Here is a 24,151-nt window from a genome sequence, read left to right as displayed (position 1 = left end):
AATCTGTCTAAATCTGTGTTAGTGAGCACTTCTCCTTTGCCGAGCTAATCCATCCACCTCACAGGTGTGGCATATCAAGATGCTGATTAGACAGCATGATTATTGCACAGGTGTGCCTTAGGCTGGCCACAATAAAAGGCCACTCCTCTGCTCTTCTAGTCCTGTACCATCCTATGTGTTTGGCAGACGAGGATTTCATCCTGTTATCACCTGCTCTGCGTTTCCAGTGTGCACTCTGTGGGGTGCACTGCCTGGTCCCTTTAAGTTTCCTTCTCCTGTTCTACGTCCGCCTAGACTGCCAGTGACCGGCAGACAGCCTATTTTGGGCTATGGACCCAGCGAACAAGTCGACCATCCGCTCAGCAGTCGAGCTGATGAAAGCTATGCTGGGCAGGCAAGGCGAGGAATTAGCTGCCACCAAGCATGCCGTGGATGCACTTGCTGCCCAGGTGACGGACTTGACCGATCAGCTACACCACCTGCGTCAAGACCAGCCCTCATATCCTGGGACGCAACATGCGGCCGAGCCTCACATCAACAATTACTCCGGAGAGCCTACCGAGCGCGGGGCATTTCTTACCCAGTGTGAGGTGGTATTTTCTCTTCAGCCTGTTACGTATGCAGCAGACCGCGCCAAGGTTGTGTGTGTGGTGTCCCTTATCACGAGCCGAGCCCGGGATTGGAAAGCGGCAGTCTGGGAAGCGGGGGCTGATTGCTGTGAACGGTACGCTTTATTTAAGGAGGATATGTTGAAAGTGTTTGACCAATATGTCTTCGGTCGCACGGCCCTTTGTCAAGGAAGGCGTTCCGCAGCCGATTATGCGATTGACTTTAAAGCCTTATCTGCCACCTGTGAATGGAATGAGACAGAATTTATGGCACGCTTTTTGGAGGGCTTGAATGATGAGCTGAAGGATAAGATTTTTGCTCATGAGTTTCCCTTGCACCTGGATGAGTTGGTAGAATTAGCCATTCATTTAGACAAGCATTGTGATCTGCGCCGATGCGCTCGTGCTGATGTCACAGGATTCCTGGGATCCCCATTCACACATTCGGCATCACCTGAAGCACGGCCAGAGCCTGAGCCCATGCAGCTGGGGAGAATACATCTTTCCTCCGCTGAACGCCAACGCCACATCTGGGAGAGGTTGTGCCTTTACTGTGGTGGCACTGGACATTTTGTTGCCACATGTTCAGCAAAAGAGAGAGCTTGCCACTAGATCGGAGAGTATTGGCGAGCGCAACTCCTCTATCCCCATCCTTCAAGTCTCGTAACATGATTTCGGCCATTCTTCGCTGGGGTACCACTTCTGTCGCCTGCTCTGCCCTAATTGACTCTGGAAATTTTCTCGGAGATGTGAGCTGTTGAACACGGCCTTCCCCTTCATGAGTTAAAAGAGACTCCCACAGCTTTCGGCCTGGATGGCCACGCACTTTCTTTTGGCCAATGCCTTGATAAGTCTCACCACATCTGACAACCACCAAGAGACAATTTATTTTCTGGTGTTTCAGTCACCTATGGTCCCCATTGTCCTAGGGCACCCGTGGTTAACACAGAACTATGAGACCAGTTGATCTGGGGATTGTGCTATTGTGTCATGGAACTTGTTTTGTCATACCAATTGCCTTGTCTCTGCTGTTCCCTCTGTTTCCTTTGTGTCTGTTTTTCAGGAAGAATCCTTTGATTTATCTGGATTCCCGGAGGAGTACCAAGATCTGCGAGCGGTGTTCAGTCGTTCCCGGGCCGCTTCTCTCTCCCCCCATCATCCGTATGACTGTAGTATCGACCTTCTTTCTGGCATCTCTCCTCCCCGTGGTCGTTTGTATTCCTTGTCCGCTCCCAAATGTGAGGCGCTTGAGAAATATCTTGATGAGTCCCTCATGGCTGGTACCATTGTCTCTTCCTCTTCCTTTTTTTTAGTGAAAAAGAAGGACAGTTCCTTGCACCTCTGCATCGATTATCGTGGGCTGAATGACATAACCATTAAGAACTGGTATCCTTTACCACTGATGTTATCAGCCTTCGAGATCCTATGTCAAAGCTGAGAAATGCGCGTTCCATGTCCAGTCGGTTACCTTCCTTGGTTCGGTTGTGTCTGCAAAGGGCATAAGCATGGACCCCTCCAAGGTTCAAGTAGTCACTGATTGGCCCGTTCCTGCGTCTCGCTCGGCACTTCAGCTGTTTTTTGGGGTTTTCAAACTTTTATCGCCGCTTTATTCGTAATTTCAGTCAGGTTGCCTCTCCCCTGACTGCTCTTGTGTCTGCTAAGTCCCGTTTTGTCTGGTCTGAGGCCGCTCAACATGCTTTTGAGCGTCTTTAGAGATTGTTCACGTCCGCTCCCGTTCTGATTTAGCCTGATCCGGAGAGCCAATTTATCGTTGAAGTGGACGCGTCTGACGTCGGGGTGGGAGCTGTGCTCTCGCAGCGCTCCGCCCTTGATCATAAGGTTCATCCGTGCGCTTTTTTTTCTCATCGGCTCTCGTCTGCTGAACGCAACTATGACGTGGGTAATCGGGAACTCTTGTCTGGCTGTTCCCTCTGTTTCCTTTGTTTCCCTCTGTGCTCAGCAAAAGTCCAGTAATTCGCCTGTCCGACAGTCTGCTTCGTCCCCTCTCTATTCCCCCCCACTCCTTGGACCCATATCCCCCCTCCTGCTGCAATATGTGGATTCTTACTGTTGTTGATTGTTTTAATGTGGTTAATTTCGCCTCCCCGTCGGCTAAGGACACTGCGCGGGCAGTTGAGGACCACGTCTTTAGGATTCACGGGCTTCCTACTGATGTAGTTTCGGACAGGGGGCCCCAGTTTGTCTCTAACTTTTGGAGGGACTTCTGCTGGCCTGTCCCCGTTTCGTTTTGCCTGGGCTACCAGCCGCCTCTGTTTCCCTCCGAGGCTGCCATCCCCTCGGTCCAGGCTTTTATACAGCGCTGTCGTCGCACTTGGACAAGGGTGAGATCAGCTTTTTGCCGGACAAGGGAATGCACCGTCGTGCTGCTAACCGTCGCCAGTCCAAGGCTCCCAGTTATGTATGTGGTCGAGAGTTTGGCTCTCCACACACAATATACCCCTTCAGACGCCCGCTTGGAAATTGGCTCCTTGATTTATTTGGCCCCATGCCATCACTAAGGTTATCAATCCGGTGGCAGTGCGGCTCAGGTTGCCACATTCCCTCAAGCGTGTCCACCTTGTTTTCCATGTCTCATGCATTAAGCCTCTGAGAAAAAGCGCAGCGTCCGTCTGTTCCAAGAAATCGCATCGCTCCAAGAGCTCTAAAAGTTCAGTTAAATCATCTGCCAGTATAGCCGCTCTCAATCCTCGAGCTAAAGCTGAAGCAGCTCGTACAAGAGCAGTATTTGCAAAGATGGAAATTGAAATGAAAGTTAAGAAAGCAGAGCTTAAAGTAGAAGAGGTGCGTCTGGATGCCACACTACAAGCACTACAACAGCAGTGCGATGCAGAAGCCGCACAAGCTGAGGCGTATGTCTTCGAGAAAGCGGCCACCGATCTTGAAGAAGAATCTGCATCGGGGTCCGTGAAGGTAGATCCCACAGAACGTACTTGTGACTTTGTAAAACGCCAAATAATCCTAAAGGCAGATTCAAGTCCATTTGGCAACACAGAGCACAATGATACTCTAGCAACAACTGTCCCATACGTGCCACCAAAACAGGAACCACACCAGTCTATGGACACAGAGTATGTCCATCTATCGCCGAGCGCAGACAAACGTAAAGATGTTCCCCAATGTTCCCAAGGCATTCCTGTGCGGAAACCTACATTTGGAGCATTACCGACACATCAAAGTACGGGTTACACTCCACAAGATGGCAATATGACTGATATAGCCAGGTTTCTAGCACGACGTGATTTGCTCACTGGCGGCCTCAGGAAGTTCAGTGACAAGCCAGGTGACTATTGGGGATGGAAATCTTCATTTAACAATGTTACTGATGATTTGAACCTGTCTGCTAGCGAAGAATTTGACTTGATGATCAAATGGCTCGGAGCTGAGTCCGTTCAATATGCAAAACGTCTGAGAGCAGTGTATATTAACAGACCCTCTGAAGGATTGGGCAAAGTATGGGAAAGACTGGACGAGTGCTATGGCTCCCCTGAAGCCCTGGAGAAGGCGCTACTCGACAGACTTGAGTGTTTTCCAAGAATCTCCAACAAAGACCCATACCTCTTGAGAGAACTTCAGGATCTTCTCCTAGAGATAGAGGCTGCAAAGGACGAAGGCTATATCCCAGGCCTACTGTACCTCGACACTGCAAGGGGCATTCATCCTATTGTGGAGAAGTTACCCTTCGGTCTGCAAGAAAAGTGGATGACGTATGGGTCTAAATACAAGGAGGAGCATTCTGTATCGTTTCCACCATTCTCAGCATTTGTCGGCTTCATTAGCAGGGAATCAAAAATGCGCAACGACCCAAGCTTTAAGCATTCAATGCAACCCGGCCTTGTACCCACTAAGATGAGGTTTCAGGACAAGCAGAGTAAGAGAGAAGCAATCTCAGTCATCCGGACCAAAGTGATCAGCACTGAGCCGAATCTGACTACAGGAACAAACATTCATGACCTAAATAAAGAATGCCCAATCCACAAGAAACCTCACGCGCTTAAAAAATGCAGAGCTTTCAGAGAAATGCCTTTGGAGGAGCGTAAGGTCTATTTGAGGATGAATCTGTTTCCGATGTTGCGCATCCACTAATCATCAGGCAAAAATATGTAAAGCCGAGACCTTTTGTGCAGAATGTAACTCCAACTCACACATTACTGCTCTTCACCCTGGTCCTGCACCTTGGGCAACCACCACAGAGCCTGCTTCCGACAACGGCGGGGAGCGCATTATAGCTTTACCTACGGCCACGTCTACATGTACGCAAGTCTGTGGAAGTGAAGTTGAAAGTCACTCATGTGGCAAGATCAGTCCTGTATTCATTTATCCACAGGGCTCCCCTGAGAAGAAACTCAAAACCTACGCTATTTTGGACGACCAAAGCAACAGGTCACTTGCCAGATCTTCAATCTTCGATACGTTTGACATCACCAAAGGCTGCTTCCCGTACAAGCTGAGAACCTGTGCAGGCCTTGAGGAAGCTACAGGGAGGAGAGCATACAACTTCATCATCGAATCTGTTGATAGCAAGTCACGCTTAAAGCTCCAAACACTTATCGAATGCGACATGCTGCCGGACAATCGCAATGAGATTCCTAGACCTGAAGCTGCTCGTAATCATTCCCACCTTCAGGACATTGCATCCGACATTCCAGATGTTGATCCTGACGCTAAGATTCTGCTTCTCATTGGTAGGGATGTTATTCAAGCACACAAAGTTCTTGACCAACGAAATGGACCTCCAAATGCACCCTTTGCTCAGAAGCTAGCTCTAGGATGGGTGATTATTGGGAACATTTGCTTGGGTGGAGCTCACACACCCGTGCAGGCAAGCGTTTTCAAGACGAATATTTTGGACAATGGTCGCCCAAGTCACTTCCTTCCATGCAAGAACTTCATTCAAGTAAAGGAACGCATCATCCCACAAAGCCACAACAAGGTCAGTCTCCCTAACCATACTAAGAACAGGTCCATCGGAGAAACCGTGTTCCAACAAACAAGTTTGGATGAGAGACCTGGTTACTCTCAAGAAGAAACGGCCTTCCTGCAGATAATGAATAAGGAAGTCTATCAGGATAATACAAATAGTTGGGTTGCTCCGCTGCCCTTTCGTTCACCTAGGCCACGCCTTTCCAACAACAAGCAGCAAGCCGTCCAGTGCCTAGCTTCAGTTTGTCGTATGCTGAACAAACGTCCTCACATGAAAAGTCACTTCCAGGAATTTATGCAAACCCTCTTTGACAATGGCCATGCGGAAATAGCGCCACCCCTTACTGGACAAGAAGAGTGCTGGTACCTTCCCTTCTTCGGAGTGTATCACCCCCGCAAGCTGGACCAAATAAGGGTTGTCTTCGACTCTAGCGCGCGACATGAAGGAGTGTCCCTCAATGACGTCCTTCTTACCGGTCCGAATCTCAACAACAGCCTGCTGGGAGTGCTCATGCGGCTCCGTGAAGAGAAGGTAGCTGTAACAGCCGATATTAAGAAAATGTTCCATTGCTTTGAGGTCAGGGAGGACCATCGGAATTTTTTGCGTTTTCTCTGGCACCAGAATAACGATATGGAACAACCAATTGTGGAGTACCGAATGACGGTACACGTCTTCGGCAACAGCCCATCGCCTGCAGTGGCAACCTATGGACTCCGGAGGGCATCAGAAGATCAAGAGAAAAGAGACAATACAACAAAACATCTTGTGGAACGTCATTTTTATGTCGATGACGGGCTTGTCTCCCTGCCATCAAGTACCGAGGCCATCTCTGTCATTCAAAAGGCTCAAGAAACCTTGGCCTCATCTAACTTGAGGCTGCATAAGATCGCCTCTAATGACATCACAGTAATGAAAGCATTAAGGAGTAATGCAATAAGGAGGATCTTGCAAAGGGTCTGAAAGATCTCGACTTAGGAGCAGACAGTCCACCAATGCAAAGGAGTCTTGGAATAAGCTGGGACATTGCAACAGATGAGTTCACCTTTCAAGTGTCTACCGCTGAGAAGCCCTATACTCGCAGAGGGGTACTTTCCATCATTAACAGTTTGTATGACCCTCTAGGTTTCGCAGCTCCGGTCAGCATCAAAGGCAGGGCCCTTTTGAGAGAGCTTTCAACAGATGCAGGCGAATGGGACGACCCACTTCCAGAACGAATGCGAGAAGAATGGAGTACATGGAAGGAATCCCTGAAGCATCTTGAACAAGTGCGAATACCAAGAATGTATACATCTATATCCTTCTGTGGTGCAGCCAAAAGGGAGCTTTGTATATTCTGTGATGCGTCCACCAAAGCTATTGCTGCCGTAGCTTATGCAAAGTTCACAGATACAGAAGGCAAGAGCGAACTTGGATTTGTGTTTGGCAAAGCTAAACTTGCCCCACAACAAGAGATAACTATCCCGAGGCTGGAACTATGTGCAGCTGTTCTTGCCATCGAGATTGCAGACTTGATTTCAGAGATCGATGTTCCATTTCCATTGTACAAGGTTCTTCACAGACAGCAAAGTAGTACTTGGATACATACAAAATGAATCCAGAAGATTCTATGTCTATGTGTGTAACCGAGTTCAAAGGATTCGAAAATCATCCAGCCCAGAACAATGGAACTACGTGCCGACAGATTTAAACCCAGCCGATGTAGCTTCCAGGTCCATTCCAGCAAACACTCTAATGTCCAGCATGTGGCTCAAAGGACCAGATTTCCTGCTACGAGCGCACGCAAAAGAGACCAAGTGCTGTTTTGAGTTACTCGGTCCAGACTCTGACCCTGAGGTTCGCTCTACGGTGACAGCCTTTGCAACTGGTCTCATAGACTCTTTCCTAGATCCAAGTCGTTTTGAGTCCTTCTCAACCTGGACATCACTGCTTAGAGCAATGGCAAGACTCATTCATATCACCAGATGCTACAAGGGAAATGCTTATGGAAGCAAGTGTCAAGGTTGGCACATTTGCAAAAATATCACCCCAGAGGACTTTGGGAAAGCAAAAGGCGTTATTCTGAGCTGTCTTCAACACAAGACTTATCCCGAAGTCTTTGCATGCATCGAAGCCCAGAAAGAGATACCAAAGCAAAATCCACTCAGAAACCTGTCGCCCTTCAAAGATGATGCTGACTGCCTTAGAGTTGGAGGTCGTCTTTCACAAGCCGACATGCAAAATGATGAAGCACATCCTTTCATCATCCCAGGAAAGCACCATGTGAGTACACTATTGGTACGTCATTACCACCAACAAGTACAGCATCAGGGACACCATTTCACAGAGGGCGCTGTGAGAACAGCCGGATTATGGATTGTTGGCGGAAAACATTGCATCAGCTCCATCATTCACCACTGTGTCAAATGTCGCAAACTGAGATGGAAAACAGAAACCCAAAAGATGTCAGACCTACCAACCGATCGTGTAACTGTTTGCCCACCATTTACTTACGTTGGTGTCGATGTCTTCGGACCCTGGACTATCAGTTCTCGTCGAACTCGTGGAGGTCTTGCCAATAGTAAGCGCTGGGCCGTCATTTTTACCTGCTTGGGTACCAGGGCCATCCATATCGAGGTAATCGAGTCAATGGAGTCATCCAGTTTCATCAACGCCTTACGACGGTTCATCTCCATTCGTGGACCAGTAAAGCATCTCCGGTCTGATTGCGGAACCAACTTCCTAGGTGCATGCAAGGAGCTTGGTATAACCTCAAACCAGTGTGATAACCCGGAAATACGAGATTTCTTGGACAAGAATGAATGCACATGGGTCTTTAACCCACCTCATGCCCCTTACATGGGAGGAAGTTGGGAGCGCATGATTGGGATTGTGAAGCGTATTCTTGACTCAATGTTAACTACCAACTCCGTTCAGCCGCTGACCCATGAAGTTCTCGTTACCCTTCTTGCAGAAGTAACCGCCATCGTGAACTCTCGACCTCTCATTCCGGTCTCATCTGATCCCGACTGTCCCTTCATTCTTACACCTGCTACACTCCTCACCCAGAAGACTGGATCTCCACCTATCCCTCCTGGAAGCTTTGGCAAGTCAGACTTGTATGGACGCCAGTGGAGACAGGTGCAGCATCTTTCTAATGTCTTTTGGCACCGCTGGAGAACTCAATATTTGCCAACATTGCAAGATCGAAGAAAATGGCAGACGAACAGGCCAAATCTACAAGTAGGAGATCTTGTACTTCTAAAAGACAACCAAGCCAAAAGATGCCAATGGCCCATGGGAGTCGTGATCAATACCTTCCCAAGTCGAGATGGAAAAGTCAGGAAAGTAGAGATAAAAGTTGCCTTTGGGGGTACGTGCAAAACTTTCTTGAGACCAGTTACAGAGACTGTACTTCTGCTGCGCAATTCCAATGAATGTAGCCAACGATCCTAAGAATTAAGGGTGACATCCTATGGACGTCAGGCGGGGAGTGTGTTGGAGTAGTTTTCTCTCCCTCCAGCAGGAGGCGTTGTAGTTGTTACGAGTATTATGTTTAACCTTTACTAGAAGAAGAGTTAGAAAAACAGCACATGTGAATATATGGCTGACAGCAGAATCCACTTCTGACGTGATCTACATTCATCCTTCTTTGTTGTCTTACAGAAAGCATTGCTTGTGAGTATTATTATTATATAAAGACAATATTTGTGAACATTTATGTTAAACAAGATTATATTTCATAGTTTTTAGTTTTGATGAATGTTAGCCAGACTTTGCATAATACATGTGAACTTACATTAGAATACAGTCTACATGCTGTTTATTTGTTTCTTTTTGTAGTTTCACTCTGTCCTGTCAATTGTTGAGGAGTTTATCTATCTGCATAGCTGTGTCTGAGTTTAACAGTGAGGGCAGAACAGAAACAGTAAAATAACACCACCCTGCAGAGCTTGCTAGCTGGTTAATAAACTCAACCAAACGCACCCTATATCAGATTAATATTAACCTATTACAACTTAAATCAACACAAACGGACGTGAATGCGCACGTGAACTTCAGCGTGCTAGATTTTACAGGCTGTGGTTTGAAACGGAACATTTTGAATGCGCTCTTCCCTTAACAACGCTGATACACGGACAACGAAAGCACACAGAAACAACATTTTATTAAAAACCTGTTCTCATTATAATGCTATTACAGATTGACTCTGCACATCATACAATTTCATGACAGCAGTGTTTACAGACATCACTGCGCGTTTTCGAACTCATAACGAAAAAGAACTTTAAATAAAGTAGGTCTACTGTTAAAAAATACGAAAACAGTATAGCAGTGCTGCATTACTAATATCAATGATTCTGAGAAAGAAATAGCCTATCTGAAAAGAATATGACCGTCTCTAAACCATAATGTCGAGCATTAATGCATTTGAGCTGAAACTGAAGAGAATGAACAACAGCCGGTATAACGGCAGCGCTTTGCTAGCTTATTAAGCTCAACCAAACGCGTTTTATATTAGATTAATCAGATATAGACAACATAAAAGTAATCTTATAATGTGCATCTGCAGAAAAGGACGCGAATGCGCACATGAACTTCACGCTATAGTCTGAGTGTTCTCGTTTCTCTGTGGATTTCCTTTAACAGCTGATACACGGGGAATAAGCACAGAGAATTTACAGCATTATATTTCCATCGTGTTTTCATTATAATGCTGTGTAGGCTATGACAGATTGGCGCTGCACATCTTGCACTAACCATTTAATGATCACAGTGATTCCAGACATCACTGCAGTGCACACCTCAGTTTCACTTTATTTCGCCGCGGTCTGGAGGCGTGCTGTATAACGCTAACCAATCAGACCTCAGGTACCGCGCAAAATGATGCAATAACCAATAAAAAAGAGACAATTTTTTTTTAAAGTCAGGGTGATCATCGTTCTCATGATCGATGGTCGCTGTCACGTTCGAGTACTCGATTACTCGACCACTGTTGCCCATCCCTACCATCAGGTGACAATTATAGTGTTCTTACCCTATTGGCAGATATTGCACACATAATCACATAATGATACAGTTCTGGTGCAGTCTGTTTTTCTGTAGACATCGGCTTCCGCTTCAAAAACACTTAATGAATCCATATCCCTACAGACACCTTGGCCATGGCCAGCGTGTCTTCAACTACAGGCTATCAAGAGATAGACGTGTTGTTGAGAATGCGTCTTTCTAACCACATTTCCCTTACACCCAGAAACAGTGTCCTTGATACCACTGGCTGCTCTGTCCCTGCACAACTACCTGCGAGTACAGGCCACAGACGCCTACCTTTCCCCTTTAGCACAGTTAGTCCACGGTTCAATACACACCTCGGTTTTTAACCACGGTTTTCGGTTCGGTTCTGATGGCTTGTCACATCAGTTTTTTGCTATTCTATTCTTAAGCGACAGGAACAGCAAGAGGTTAAGGAGAAAAAATACTACTTTTTCATTGCAATACTCTTTCTTTATTTTACTTAAAAGAATTGAAAAACCTTACTTAAACTTAAAACTTTTTAACATTGGCAGCTCAGAGCTGTACAGCAGCATTTAAGTATGAACGAATAACTTGAATGAATAAATGTAAAATTAAAACACTACATAGTCTTCAATTTAAGCTACTGTATTAGTTCTTCAGTCAAGAGCACTGAGTGATTTTCTCTTGGTATTTTGTTGTTTTATTAACATTAAAGGGATAGTTCACTCAAAAATGAAAATTCGGTCATTGATTACTCGCGCTCAAGTTGTTTTACACCTGAATAAAGTTCTTTCTTCTGTTGGAAAATATGTTTTGAAGAATGTTGGAAACCAAACAGTTGCTGATCCCCAATTGTAGGAAATAATAATATGGAAGTCAATGGCTACTATCAGCTGTCTGTGTTCAACAGAAGAAATGAATACAGGTTATGAACAACATTAGAGTGAGTAAATAATTACATTATTTTATAGGTGAACTGTCCCTTTAAGGACTGCGTGTTCACTGTTGCGCTGCTGTCAATTTAAGACCTCTACACATCTAATATACACACACACACGCGGATTTTACTTTCACTTTAGACATAACCGACTGTGTTTATGTTAACCTTGTGTGTATTTGACAGTATTAGCGCAGTAAGACGACTTAGTCCAGTCATCACGTATTTGACAGGCGTTTAGTGCGCATGCTCAGCCAATGAAATGTTTAACCGGCAAGGCTTTAAAACACATGCATATAATGAACTTTGGTGATTGTGAATAACTATAGTGTTCCTTGAATATAACTACCTGACACCAGCATTGCACGCGTGGCTAAACAACCCTAACTTTAGTGCATATGATTGAATATATTTGCTCGCATCAGCGCATAGACTCACAGGCACACACAAACAGAGCCGAAATAAACGGAGAGAAATAAAAATAATGAATTAAATGCAAAACCGTGCAATTCATAAGCGCGTATTGAACGGTTCAATATTATATTGAGAATTGTGGCATCGCTAGCAGACACAGAGATGAAGAACACCACATCCTCCCTGGAATCTGGTGCAGTGATGCCACCCTTCCATCAGTGCCAGCTGGGAGAGATCGAAATATCACCAGAACAGCAAAGGAGCAGCGAGACAAACCCAAAGACTGCTTTATTTCACCAGCAGGGTCTGTGAGGCATGTGAAAATGTACACAAATAATATGCAATAAATATAAGTACATTTAAACTGTAAAATGTTTGAAAAAAGTGTTCTTTATTTAGAAAACAAGATTTAGTTTCATGAAACAATAAATATTTCAGTTAAATCATGTATTGTTTTGTGCCAGACTTGTGCCAGATCCAAACAGAAACAAGACCTACTGTTCATCGTTCCTTAAGCAAGTAACAGAAATTAATTAAATAAAGTGAAACCACTGTTTCGTTTGGTCCATCATTTATACAATATTGACTCTTCTTTAAAATAAAATTACTTTAAAATAAATTAAACAGCTTTGTGTTTTTTATTTAAATACCCCTTGTCTTAGAGTGTTTTTTAGTGATAAATATTAATTATTTGAACATATAATAATAACATTTTATTTGTACCGCACTTTACATTAAACAAAATCTCAAAGTGCTACAGATTTAAAAAATAAAATAAAAATAAAAAATAAGAATAAATATAACTGAAAAGTTGGATATAACCAACCATTTCTTTAAAATAAGCAAAGGAATTGTTTGACATGCTTTTTAAATGGCACATAAGATTGACCAACACACATTTTGAATAGTTAAATATGTGTAGTATTTAGATATTTAAAAAATAAGTGATTTTGAAGAGTTACAAGAAGCAAGTGTCACCCATTCTGTCGAATGGCCCATCAGCTTTTTGTTTCCGTAGATATAGTTTTATTTATATATATATATATATATATATATATATATATATATATATATATATATATATATATATATATATATATATATATATATATATATATACTTTTGTCAGTTAAATACCTTTCAAGCTTTGTTTAGTCCTGTTCTTCCTTAATATTTAAAATATATAAAATATTTTCCTCATATTTTGATGGATTAATTAAACTTGTATGGTCATCAAATTTACCTCTGGATATCCCTTTTGGCCACTGCTGTATATACATTTCTAAGGGTTTTTGTGATTTTGGACAGCAGTGAACCAGTGAACGGGACTTTTATTATGGTCTGGCGATATGACGTCATACGCCTGCGCGCGTTCCCGCATCTGTTGTGATTCACCTGAAGAAAGGTTTGTTTTAAAGCTTTATATCAACACAAAATCCGCTCAATCACTTATATAATTTATTTTACGAGCTATGCTAAATGAAAGATTTATTATTGAACGAAACATTGTTTATTCGATCATAATGGGCGTTGTTATTGTGAATAAGTGCTTTAGCTCGTGAGTGTACTTGTGTATTACAGTTAAACAGAAAAGCTGCGTCTCATTTCGCTCCTCATATACTCAATAATATTAATGTTAATATTAATTTGATCGTGAACGCGAATTCTGCAGCTGGAGGAGTGAGTGATGGAGAAACGGGGGTTTGCTTTTTACTCCGAGTCAATTGAACCGATTCACTGATTCGACTCTCTCGAATTTTTTTTAATAAGCGTAAATGCTTCCAGAATACAAATATGTAATGACAACTTTCATTAACCAATAGCAAATGTTTTCATTAACCAATAGCAAATGTTTTCATGAAAGAGTAATCAACTCAATGTAGCTAGTCTACAAATCATTAAATATACATGATAAATGTCTGAATATGAAGTGTCTATATTGATTTGTACTGTTTGTTTTGAGTGTTTTTGTCTAATCAGGTCATTTGTGTTTCCCTCACCAGTGCACTGACTACTGAACTAGAGCTGATTCAGGTTTATTTAGCTTTCTGTTAATTATTTTATATCATTATTAATATTAAACATTAATTGTCCAAACACAGGAAAGCTCGGGGTTCATCTGATCCACGTGACACACTCTTATAAAGATGGCGTTTATTAAAGAAGAGAGTGAAAACATAAAGATTGAAGCGTTCAGTGAGAAACATGAAGAAACTGAGGAACAAACAGGTTAGTTTCATACGATCCTTATTAAATGATCTACAGAAATGAATGATATTTTTGAAGAATGTCATATGAGTGTCTAATTAAAGCGTGTGGACAGACATGTAGCACCTTAAATTAGGAAAAATAATATGGAAGTAGTGTAAACAAAACAATTATTCTGTGTAACATTAAACCTAAAATCTCTTCTAACAACCCCAGTTGTAAGTTAAAGGGATGGTTCAACAAAAAATGAAAATTATCCCATTATTAACTCGCCCTCAACTCATCCTAGGTGTGTTTGACATTCTTCTGTCAGACGAACACAATCTGAGTTATATTAATAAATGTCTCTTCCAAGCTTTATAATGGCAGTGAATGGTAGGTTGGTTTTAAGTTCATAAAAGTGCATCTATCCAGTGCATCTATCGGTCATAAAAGTGCATCTATCCATCATAAAGGTGCATCCATCCATCATAAAACTGCATCTATCCATCATAAAGGTGCATCCATCCATCATAAAACTGCGTCTATCCATCATAAAAGTGCATCTATCCATCATAAAAGTGCATCTATCCATCATAAAAGTGCATCTATCCATCATAAAAGTGCATCTATCATCATAAAAGTGCATCTATCCATCATAAAAGTGCATCTATCCATCATAAAAGTGCATCTATCCATCATAAAAGTGCATCTATCATCATAAAAGTGCATCTATCCATCATAAAAGTGCATCTATCCATCATAAAAGTGCATCTATCATCATAAAAGTGCATCCATCCATCATAAAAGTGCATCCATCCATCATAAAAGTGCATCTATCCATCATAAAAGTGCATCCATCCATCCATCATAAAAGTGCATCCATCATAAAAGTGCATCTATCCATCATAAAAGTACATCTATCCATCATAAAAGTGCATCCATCCATCATAAAAGTGCATCTATCCATCATAAAAGTGCATCCATCCATCATAAAACTGCATCTATCCATCATAAAAGTGCATCCATCCATCATAAAAGTGCATCTACCGGTATCATCATAAAAGTGCATCTATCCATCATAAAAGTGCATCTATCGGTTATAAAAGTGCATCTATCCATCATAAAAGTGCATCTATCCATCATAAAAGTGCATCCATCCATCATAAAAGTGCATCCATCCATCATAAAAGTGCATCTATCCATCATAAAAGTGCATTCATCCATCCATCATAAAAGTGCATCTATCCATCATAAAAGTGCATCCATCCATCATAAAAGTGCATCCATCCATTATAGAAGTGCATCTATCCATCAAAAAAGTGCATCCATCCATCATAAAAGTGCATCCATCAATCATAAAAGTGCATCTATCATCATAAAAGTGCATCTATCCATCATAAAAGTGCATCTATCGGTCATAAAAGTGCATCTATCCATCATAAAAGTGCATCTATCCATCATAAAAGTGCATCCATCCATCATAAAAGTGCATCCATCCATCAAAAAAGTGCATCCATCCATCATAAAAGTGCATCCATCAATCATAAAAGTGCATCTATCCATCATAAAAGTGCATCCATCCATCCATCATAAAAGTGCATCCATCCATCATAAAAGTGCATCCATCCATCCATCCATCCATCATAAAAGTGCATCTATCCATCATAAAAGTGCATTCATCCATCCATCATAAAAGTGCATCTATCCATCATAAAAGTGCATCCATCCATCATAAAAGTGCACCCATCCATTATAGAAGTGCATCTATCCATCATAAAAGTGCATCCATCCATCAAAAAAGTGCATCCATCCATCAAAAAAGTGCATCCATCCATCATAAAAGTGCATCCATCCATCATAAAAGTGCATCTATCCATCATAAAAGTGCATCTATCCATCATAAAAGTGCATCCATCCATCATAAAAGTGCATCTGTCCATCATAAAAGTGCATCTGTCCATCATAAAAGTGCATCTGTCCATCATAAAAGTGCATCCATCCATCATAAAAGTGCATCCATCCATCATAAAAGTGCATCCATCCATCATAAAAGTGCATCTATCCATCATAAAAGTGCATCTATCCATCATAAAAGTGCATCTATCCATCATAAAAGTGCATCCATCCATCATAAAAGTGCAACACGAGGGCTGACCATCGGGCACGCACTCTGGTGTCGGCTTCAACAGTGCTGGAGGAAACTCACCTGGGTTGAAATGCACACGGATCCAGTCCGTGGAGTGGAATGGCGCAGCAAGCGATGACACCTGAGCCAGTCGAGTTACTGGCCACTTGGAGCGAGTACACGAGAGGAAACTGGCTCTACACAGAGATTATAGAATCTCGCAAAAGTGTTGGTTGTTGCCTAGCTTGCAGCTCTCTGTTAGCGAGGCGCCATGCGTTAAAACCTAGAGGAAGCTACACTTCTAGTGCCCCTAGGGGACATGATATGTTAAACCTGATAAGCCAGGACAATGGCGTCCACTGTCCAGTGAGACAACCTCTGCTTGGAGAGAGCCTTCCCTTTCTGCTGCCCTCCGTAACAGACAACGAGCTGTTGCGTCTGGTCCATATGAGTGTGAAGGGCGCGTACTGGACAGAGCAGAGCCAAGGCTGGGTCTGCCTCCTCCAGGGGCAGCGCTTGCAGGTTCCCCACCTGATCTCTAAAAGGAGTGGTGGGAACCTTGGGCACGTATCCAGGCCGGGGTCTCAAGATCACCTGAGAGTTAACCGGCCCGAATTTCAGGCACGCTTCGTCAACCAAAAATGCCTTCAGGTCCCCTACCCTCTTGATGATAGCCAGGGCAATCAAGAGCGCCACTTTCATTGAAAGGAACTTTAACTCAATGGACAGCAAGGGCTCAAAGGGAGCTTTCTGCAGGGCAGATAACAACACTGCGAGGTCCCAAGAGGGCATCTGTAGAGGACGAGGTGGATTTAATCTCCTCGCTCCTCTAAGGAACCTGCTGACCAGGTCGTGGTGAGCTGATATTGTGGCCACATAAACCTCCAGGGTGGAGGGAGACAGCCTTTGCTCCAACCCTTCTTGGAGGAAGGAGAGCACAGACCCGATCTGGCATTTCCTGGGATCTTCTTGGCGAGAAGAGCACCAGCTGGCGAAGAGGTTCCACTTCAACGCATAGGCCTGTCTCGTGGACAAGGCCCTAGCGGAAGTGATGGTAGCCATCACCTGAGGTGATAGGGTACTCAAACCTGCCGCGTCCCGTCCAGGGCCCACATGTGTAGGTTCCAAAGATCGGGATGGGGGTGCCAAAGGGTGCCCTGTCTCTGAGAAAGGAGGTCCTTCCTCAGTGGGATCGACCAGGGAGGGGCTGTTGCAAGGAGGACGAGTTCGGAGAACCAGATCCGGCCAATATGACCAAAAGGACCTGCTCCCTGTCCTCCCTGATCTTGCACAGAACCTGTGTGAGAAGGCTCACTGTGTCCAGGTGTCCGCTAGTACATCCATGCCGAGGGTTCCCTTGGTCAGGGAGTAAAACCAGCGGCAATGGGAAGTGTCGTGGGAGGCAAACAGATCTACCTGTGCGTCGCCAAACAGTTCCCAAATCAGCTGAACCGTCAGGGGATGGAGTCTCCATTCCCCGGAAGTGGCTGAAACCGTGAGAGCTCGTCGGCTGCACGATTAATTTCTCCCAAGGATGTGAACGGCACGAAGTGGGAGTTGCGACATGCGGAACTCACTAGAATGCGCTGTAACACCGACACCCTGGAGAGAGGCTCGTCTTGAAGAGTAGAGAAAGCTCAGGAAGGCAAGTGAAACTCAGCTCTGAAGCAGAAACATGATGCGAGATTGCTGCGCAGCTCCTTATATACCCATGAGGGTGGGCAGAGTTGCGCTATGCAATTTCTGCAGACCCATGGCATTCTCTTGCCATTGGCTCGTTTTGTAGATCTCAAAGGTAATAGGCTTCTAAGCAAAAATCCCATTCGTCAGTCACTGATGTAACTCGTAGTGACTGAATGAAAGGGAACTGAGGATCAGGATATTCACCAAGATGGACATTTTGCCAATTTTATATGAATATGTCCGTTTAAGCACAAGAAGACGTGAAAGTATTGAAAAGCTGCTTTCTGGACAAGCTTCGGATGTTTGCGCACATAAAACTTCTCAAACAGCGCACCAGTAACAAATTGAGTTCTCTTTCACGTCGTCTAGTGCTTGAATATTTAAATTGGCAAGGCTTAAAGCACATGCAAATGTTAAACTTTCGTGACGATGCAGCACTGGCCTGATTGTGGAAAAGTGGAAAAGCATAATAGGACCCCTTTAACAAACTATACATCTTTGTGAGTTCATGTAATGCAAGTGTTACGGGTCCCTCAAAACTGACGCTTCATAAAGCACACAAAACAAACATAATGGTAATCCATATGACCCATTCTGATGAATCGGTGTCTTCTGAAACAAATTGATAGGTGTGTGTGCTAAAAATACAAATATTTTAAACTCTTTTAACTATAAACTATTGCTGTCGTATTACAACCCCAAATCAGAAAAAGTTGGGACAGTATGGAAAACGCAAATAAAAAAAAGAGAAGTGATTTCTAAATTTGCTTTGACTTGTATTTCATTGCAGACAATATGAACACAAAATATTTCATGTTTTGTCTGGTCAACTTCATGTCATTTGTAAATATGCATCCTTTTCTGTCATTCAGACCTGCAACACATTTCCAAAAAAGTTGGGACAGTAAAGCATTTACCACTTTGTAATGTTGCCATTCCTTTTCACAACACTTAAAAGACATTTAGGGACTGAAGACACCAAGTGATGAAGTGTTTCAGGTGTAATTTTGTCCCATTCTTCCTGCAAACAAGTCTTAAGGTGGGCAACAGTTCGGGGTCTTCGTTGCCACACATTCTCTATTGGAGACAGGTCGGGACTGCAGGCAGGCCAGTCAAGTACCCGTACCCTCTTCCTCCGCAGCCAGGACTTTGTAATGTGTGCAGAATGTGGTTTTGCATTGTCTTGTTGAAATATGCATGGACGTCCCTGGAAAAGATGTCTTCTTGAAGGCAGCATATTATGCTCCAAAATCTCTATGTACTTTTCAGCATTAATAGTGCCTTCACAGAAGTGCAAGTTACCTTTGCCAAGGGCACTGACACAACCCCATACCATGACAGACCCTGGCTTTTGGACTTGTTGCTGGTAACAGTCTGGATGATCCTTTTCTTCTTTGGTCCGGAGCACATGGCGTCCATTCCTCCCAAAAAATACCTGAAATACTGATTCATCTGAGCACAGTACACGTTTCCACTGTGTGATGGTCCATCCCAGATGCCTCCGAGCCCAGAGAAGTCGACGGCGCATCTGGACACTGTTAACATAAGGCTTCCTTTTGGCACAGTACAGTTTTAACTGGCATTTGTGGATGTAACTACGTATTATGGTACTTGACAAAGGTTTGCCAAAGTAGTCCTGAGCCCATGTGGTGATATCGCTTATAGAGGAATGACGATTCTTGATGCAGTGCCGCCTGAGGGATCGGAGATCACGGTTGTTCAGCTTAGGCTTGCGCCCTTGTCCTTTACGCACTGAAATTCCTCCAGATTCCTTGAATCTTTTAATTATGTTATGCACTGTTGAATGTGAAATATCCAAATCTCTTCCTATCTTTCTTTGAGGAACATTGTTTTTAAACATTTCAATAATTTTCTCACGTATTTGTTGGCAAACTGGCGATCCTCGGCGATCCATCTTTGCTCCTAAAGGATTAGACCTTTCTTGGATGCTGCTTTTGTACCAAATCATAATTACAATCACCTGTTGACATCACCTGTTTCAAATCACATCATTATTTAACCATTTTACCTCATTACTAGCCCTAAATTGCTCCTGTCCCAACTTTTTTGAAATGTGTTGCAGGTCTGAATGACAGGAAAGGATGCATATTTACAAATGACATGAAGTTGACCAGACAAAACATGAAATATTTTGTGTTCATATTGTCTGCAATGAAATACAAGTCAAAGTAAATTTAGAAATTACTTTTTTTTTTTTTTGCGTTTTCCATACTGTCCCAAATTTTTCTGATTTGGGGTTGTAAATCATTCTTGACATAAACGGCACGTTATGAAACTCACACAGAAGCACAGAGGACTGTCAAAATGTGTTCACTGTGTTGTTTCTGAAGCATCGACTGTCGACATTTAAAATTTTTAATAATTTAAGATTTATATGAGTTAGGCTAGTAGTTTTTGTTGTCATAAAATTATTTATTAAGGTCAAATGGACAAAAACAATGACAACAATAACAAGGCCTATATATTTATGTATTTTAACTTTATTTATTTATTTTGTGGTGGGGCAAGTGAAAAATTTGGCAGGGCAGGTACATTTTGCCCGATCCTTAGCGGCACATGGGTTCAAACTCTTCGCCTTCAGTGGAATTAAATGTTACACAAACAAAAATAGTTGTTTGATGTTAAGTCATATTCATTTGTATAGTTATTTATATTGTATAGTATTATTTGTATGGACTCGTCCAGGCAAACCTTTGTTGCGTAAAAAAAGCAATATTGCCAACGTATCATGTCCACAGATAGTGGAACCTCATAAGAATCGGAAATGGGTTAATCTCCCATAGACTGGAGTGAGACCATAGATGTCTCTCGAGCTGTCGTGATCTGGCATCCTTTAATGTGTGACAGATCAAGCAGATCATCTCTTCCTCTTTACTATTAGTTACAGTATGAAAAAAGCATGCTGTAATGAATGGAGACTCCATCCCCAGGTGGTCCAGCTGATCTGGAGTTGATTCAGGGATGCACAGGTAGACCTGTTTGCCTCCCAGGAGTCCACCCACTGCCAGCTCTTTTACTCCCTGACTGAGGCCCCCCTCAGCATGTATGCGTTGGCACACAGCTGGGCCGGGGTCTACACAAATACACGTTTCCCCCACTGGACAAGAAGCAGGTCTTGACGGTTGCACCTTACTGACCCACCCGGACCTCATTTTCGGACCCAATGCTTCCTCGACAGCCCCTCCAAATGGGACTTAAGTGGCCTACCACCAACGAGAGACACTATCACTATATCCTCTACTAGGTGAGCTTGTGCTTTTAAGTGGAGTCTGTTTTCTAAGTGGTGATCTTCCTGTCAGGAAGGCCCCCCGAGAATCCCCGATTGATTCTGTACTTTCCTTCCTGCAAGAAGTGCTGGAGCGGAGGCTCTCCCATTGCAGCACACCACTCGGAAAGCACGACGTGGTCTTCATTTTCCTGAGAGACGCCAGGAGGTTAAATCCTCCCAAGCCATGCCTTATCCCCTCCTGAGATCTCTCTGTGGTCCTTTCTGGTCTGCAGACAGCTCCCTTTGAGCACTTGAGTCCGTTGACATAAGATCCTGTCCCTAAACACTTCCTGACCACATTCACTCCAATCAAGAGGGTAGGTGACCTGCAGGCATTTTCTGTCAGCAAATCGTGTCTTGAGTTCAGGCCGGCCTCTTCTGGTGTCATCCTGAGACCCCGTCCCGAATACATGCCCAAAGTTCCCAACACTCCCTTCCGGGACAAGGTGGTGAATATGCAAGCACTGCCTTTCCCCTGGGCGTTGGTGCACAGTGCCACTTTTGGCAGATATCTTCAGATCTGCTTGCTGGGTGACACCTAATACATTTCTTCATGCCCCATGAGTTGTGAATTTTTTCCCCCTTGGTAATCCAGCATGTGTATTCTTCCACAGTACGGTTTCTCTGTCTGTAAACCAGTGTCTTTACCTGGGCAGATTTGCTCTGAAGCAAATGCGTCTGAAGTAGTTTCATCCCTGTCTAGATAGGACCTACAGCATTGATCTTTCCATTTGTAGCACTGCCCCATGGGTCAGTCCATATGTGGATTTCCACATGTTCCTCCCTACGGGTAGGATGTGGCCTCCGTACACTGGTCATGGCTAAAAAAATATGAATTGAGAAGCACTCTCCCTGTGAAATATAATGTAAAAAGAACAGCCAATTCCACTCATCAATTCTACTGGTCATTTTTCTAAAACTCAGAGGTAATTGGGTCTCCTAAGTGAGAGCCCATTTGTCAGTCGACATAAAGTCTCCGTTCCCTCCATCAGGGAATGAGTGTTACATCAGTGCATCAGTTACATCACTGAAAAGACAATGAAACAAGTGCAAGTTCATGTGAAAAAGGTTATTTATTGTTGAGAATGTGCTGTTAATTGTTGTTGTGAATCCACAATATCAACATGTAATGCAGCCAGTGTCTAAACACAGAAATTAACAGTCTGTAAGAGTAGAGTTCACCTCACTGTAATGTACTGAATTATTATTATTATTATTATTATTATTATTATTATTATTATTACAAAGTTAATATTTTAAGAGCTCAGGGTTGTTTAGCATAAGATTTATCTAATATCATTACAGGCTGTATTTATTCAAATGTTTTCATAATAGTTAAATGTCTGTATAATATATGTAGCAAAGTACAAGTTCTGGAAAGGAGAAGTCGGGGTTGGCAAGTAATATAAAAGTTTTAATTTATGTATATTTTATATTCTATTCTATATATTCTACAAGGATGAAGAGAACATGGAAATAAAAGGTAAAAAATATGGGGGGAAAAAACATGTATTTTATGTCCTTCAACCAAATATTGATGTCCTGAAAGATTACAGAAACCACCTCTTTCAGTTGTCTTATTGCAGTAGGTTTTGATGCCTTGTGTTGGTTTTATGTCTGTTGTTTTGTGCCATTAAACTGGTGTTAACTTGTATTGGTCTTTTTTCACTTTAGACCTGATGCCGCTGAAAGAGGAACTGAAAACTGAAAAGAGTCAAGAACTGAATGATATGGAAAAGAAAGATGAGAAACATGATTTCATGATCGGAGAAAAACCATCCATACAGACTGAAATCACTTCCTCTCAAGCTCAGAAGACCAAATCTATCACCTGTCAACAGTGTGGAAAGAGTTTCAGTGAAAAACAAAAACTCAAAGTCCACATGAGAGTTCACACTGGAGAGAAGCCTTTCACATGCCATCAGTGTGGGAAAAGGTTCACTCAAACACAAAGCCTTAAACTCCATATGAGCATTCACGCTGGAGAAAAGCCTTTCATATGCCAACAGTGTGGAAAGAGATTCAATCGAAAAGGAAACCTTAAGGTCCACATGAGAGTTCACGCTGGAGAGAGTCCATTCACCTGCCAACAGTGTGGAACCAGTTTCAGTCAAAAAGGAAACCTTATTGTCCACATGAGAATCCACACTGGAGAAAAGCCTTATACTTGCTCTCATTGTGGACAGAGTTTTACACATAAAAAATCTCTTAGTAAGCATATGAGTATTCACACTGGAGAAAAGCTGATTGTATGTGATCAGTGTGGAAAGAGCTTCACAACAGAAAGACGCCTTAGATTTCATAAAAATATTCACACTGGAGAGAAACCATTCCCATGTGATCAGTGTGGAAAGAGTTTCATGCATAAAGTGAACCTCAAGGTTCACATGAACCTTCACACTGGAGAAAAGCCTTATACTTGCTGTCATTGTGGAGAGAGCTTTACACATCATAAAACCCTTAGTAACCACATTAAAAATTCACACTGGTCCACAGTGTTTGTTTGTATGTAATCAGTGTAGAAAGCGATTCACAACAGAGCTAAGCCTTAGATATCATTCTAACACTCCTTCACTTTATATTGAGATGGTGGTCCAGTGGGTTAAACTGAACTGATATGCAGAAGGTTGCTGGTTCGATCCCAGCGGTCACCACCAGTGTGTCCTTGAGCAAGGCACTTTACTCCATGTTGCTACAGGGGGATTGTCCCTTGATTTGGATAAAAGCGTCTGCCTAATGCATAAATGTAAATATTTGCATTTTTTTGCAGCCAATGCACATATGAACTCTTCTGGACACATCAACTCTGGCCTCCAATTTTGATTGTATGGCGTCACTCCATTCTATATAATGATAACTTTGGATCAAAGTATTAGTCAAACTTCTGTCTTGCTGTGAAATACCACAATGTAACGGAATGATTATACATAAGATGTCAAAAAACTGAATACAATAAAGAACATTTCTCAGC

The 24,151-nt window shown here is 42.9% G+C and overlaps 1 protein-coding gene across 1 annotated transcript; it reads left to right on the top strand.

Moving 5' to 3' along the window:
• The first annotated feature begins 13,995 nt into the window (after positions 1-13,995).
• On the top strand, positions 13,996-24,151 carry LOC307129245 (uncharacterized protein). Its single transcript, XM_079821480.1, has 2 exons — positions 13,996-14,122; positions 22,855-24,151. The coding sequence occupies exons 1-2, from the start codon at positions 14,041-14,043 to the stop codon at positions 23,691-23,693; spliced, it is 921 nt and encodes a 306-aa protein (XP_079677606.1). The 5' UTR covers positions 13,996-14,040; the 3' UTR covers positions 23,694-24,151.

The sequence above is a fragment of the Gobio gobio genome (genome assembly GCF_949357685.1).
Source record: "Gobio gobio genome assembly, chromosome: 7".
Classification (NCBI taxonomy): domain Eukaryota; kingdom Metazoa; phylum Chordata; class Actinopteri; order Cypriniformes; family Gobionidae; genus Gobio; species Gobio gobio.
Note: the sequence above shows the minus strand (reverse complement) of the source record. Positions and strands in the feature narration are given on the sequence as shown.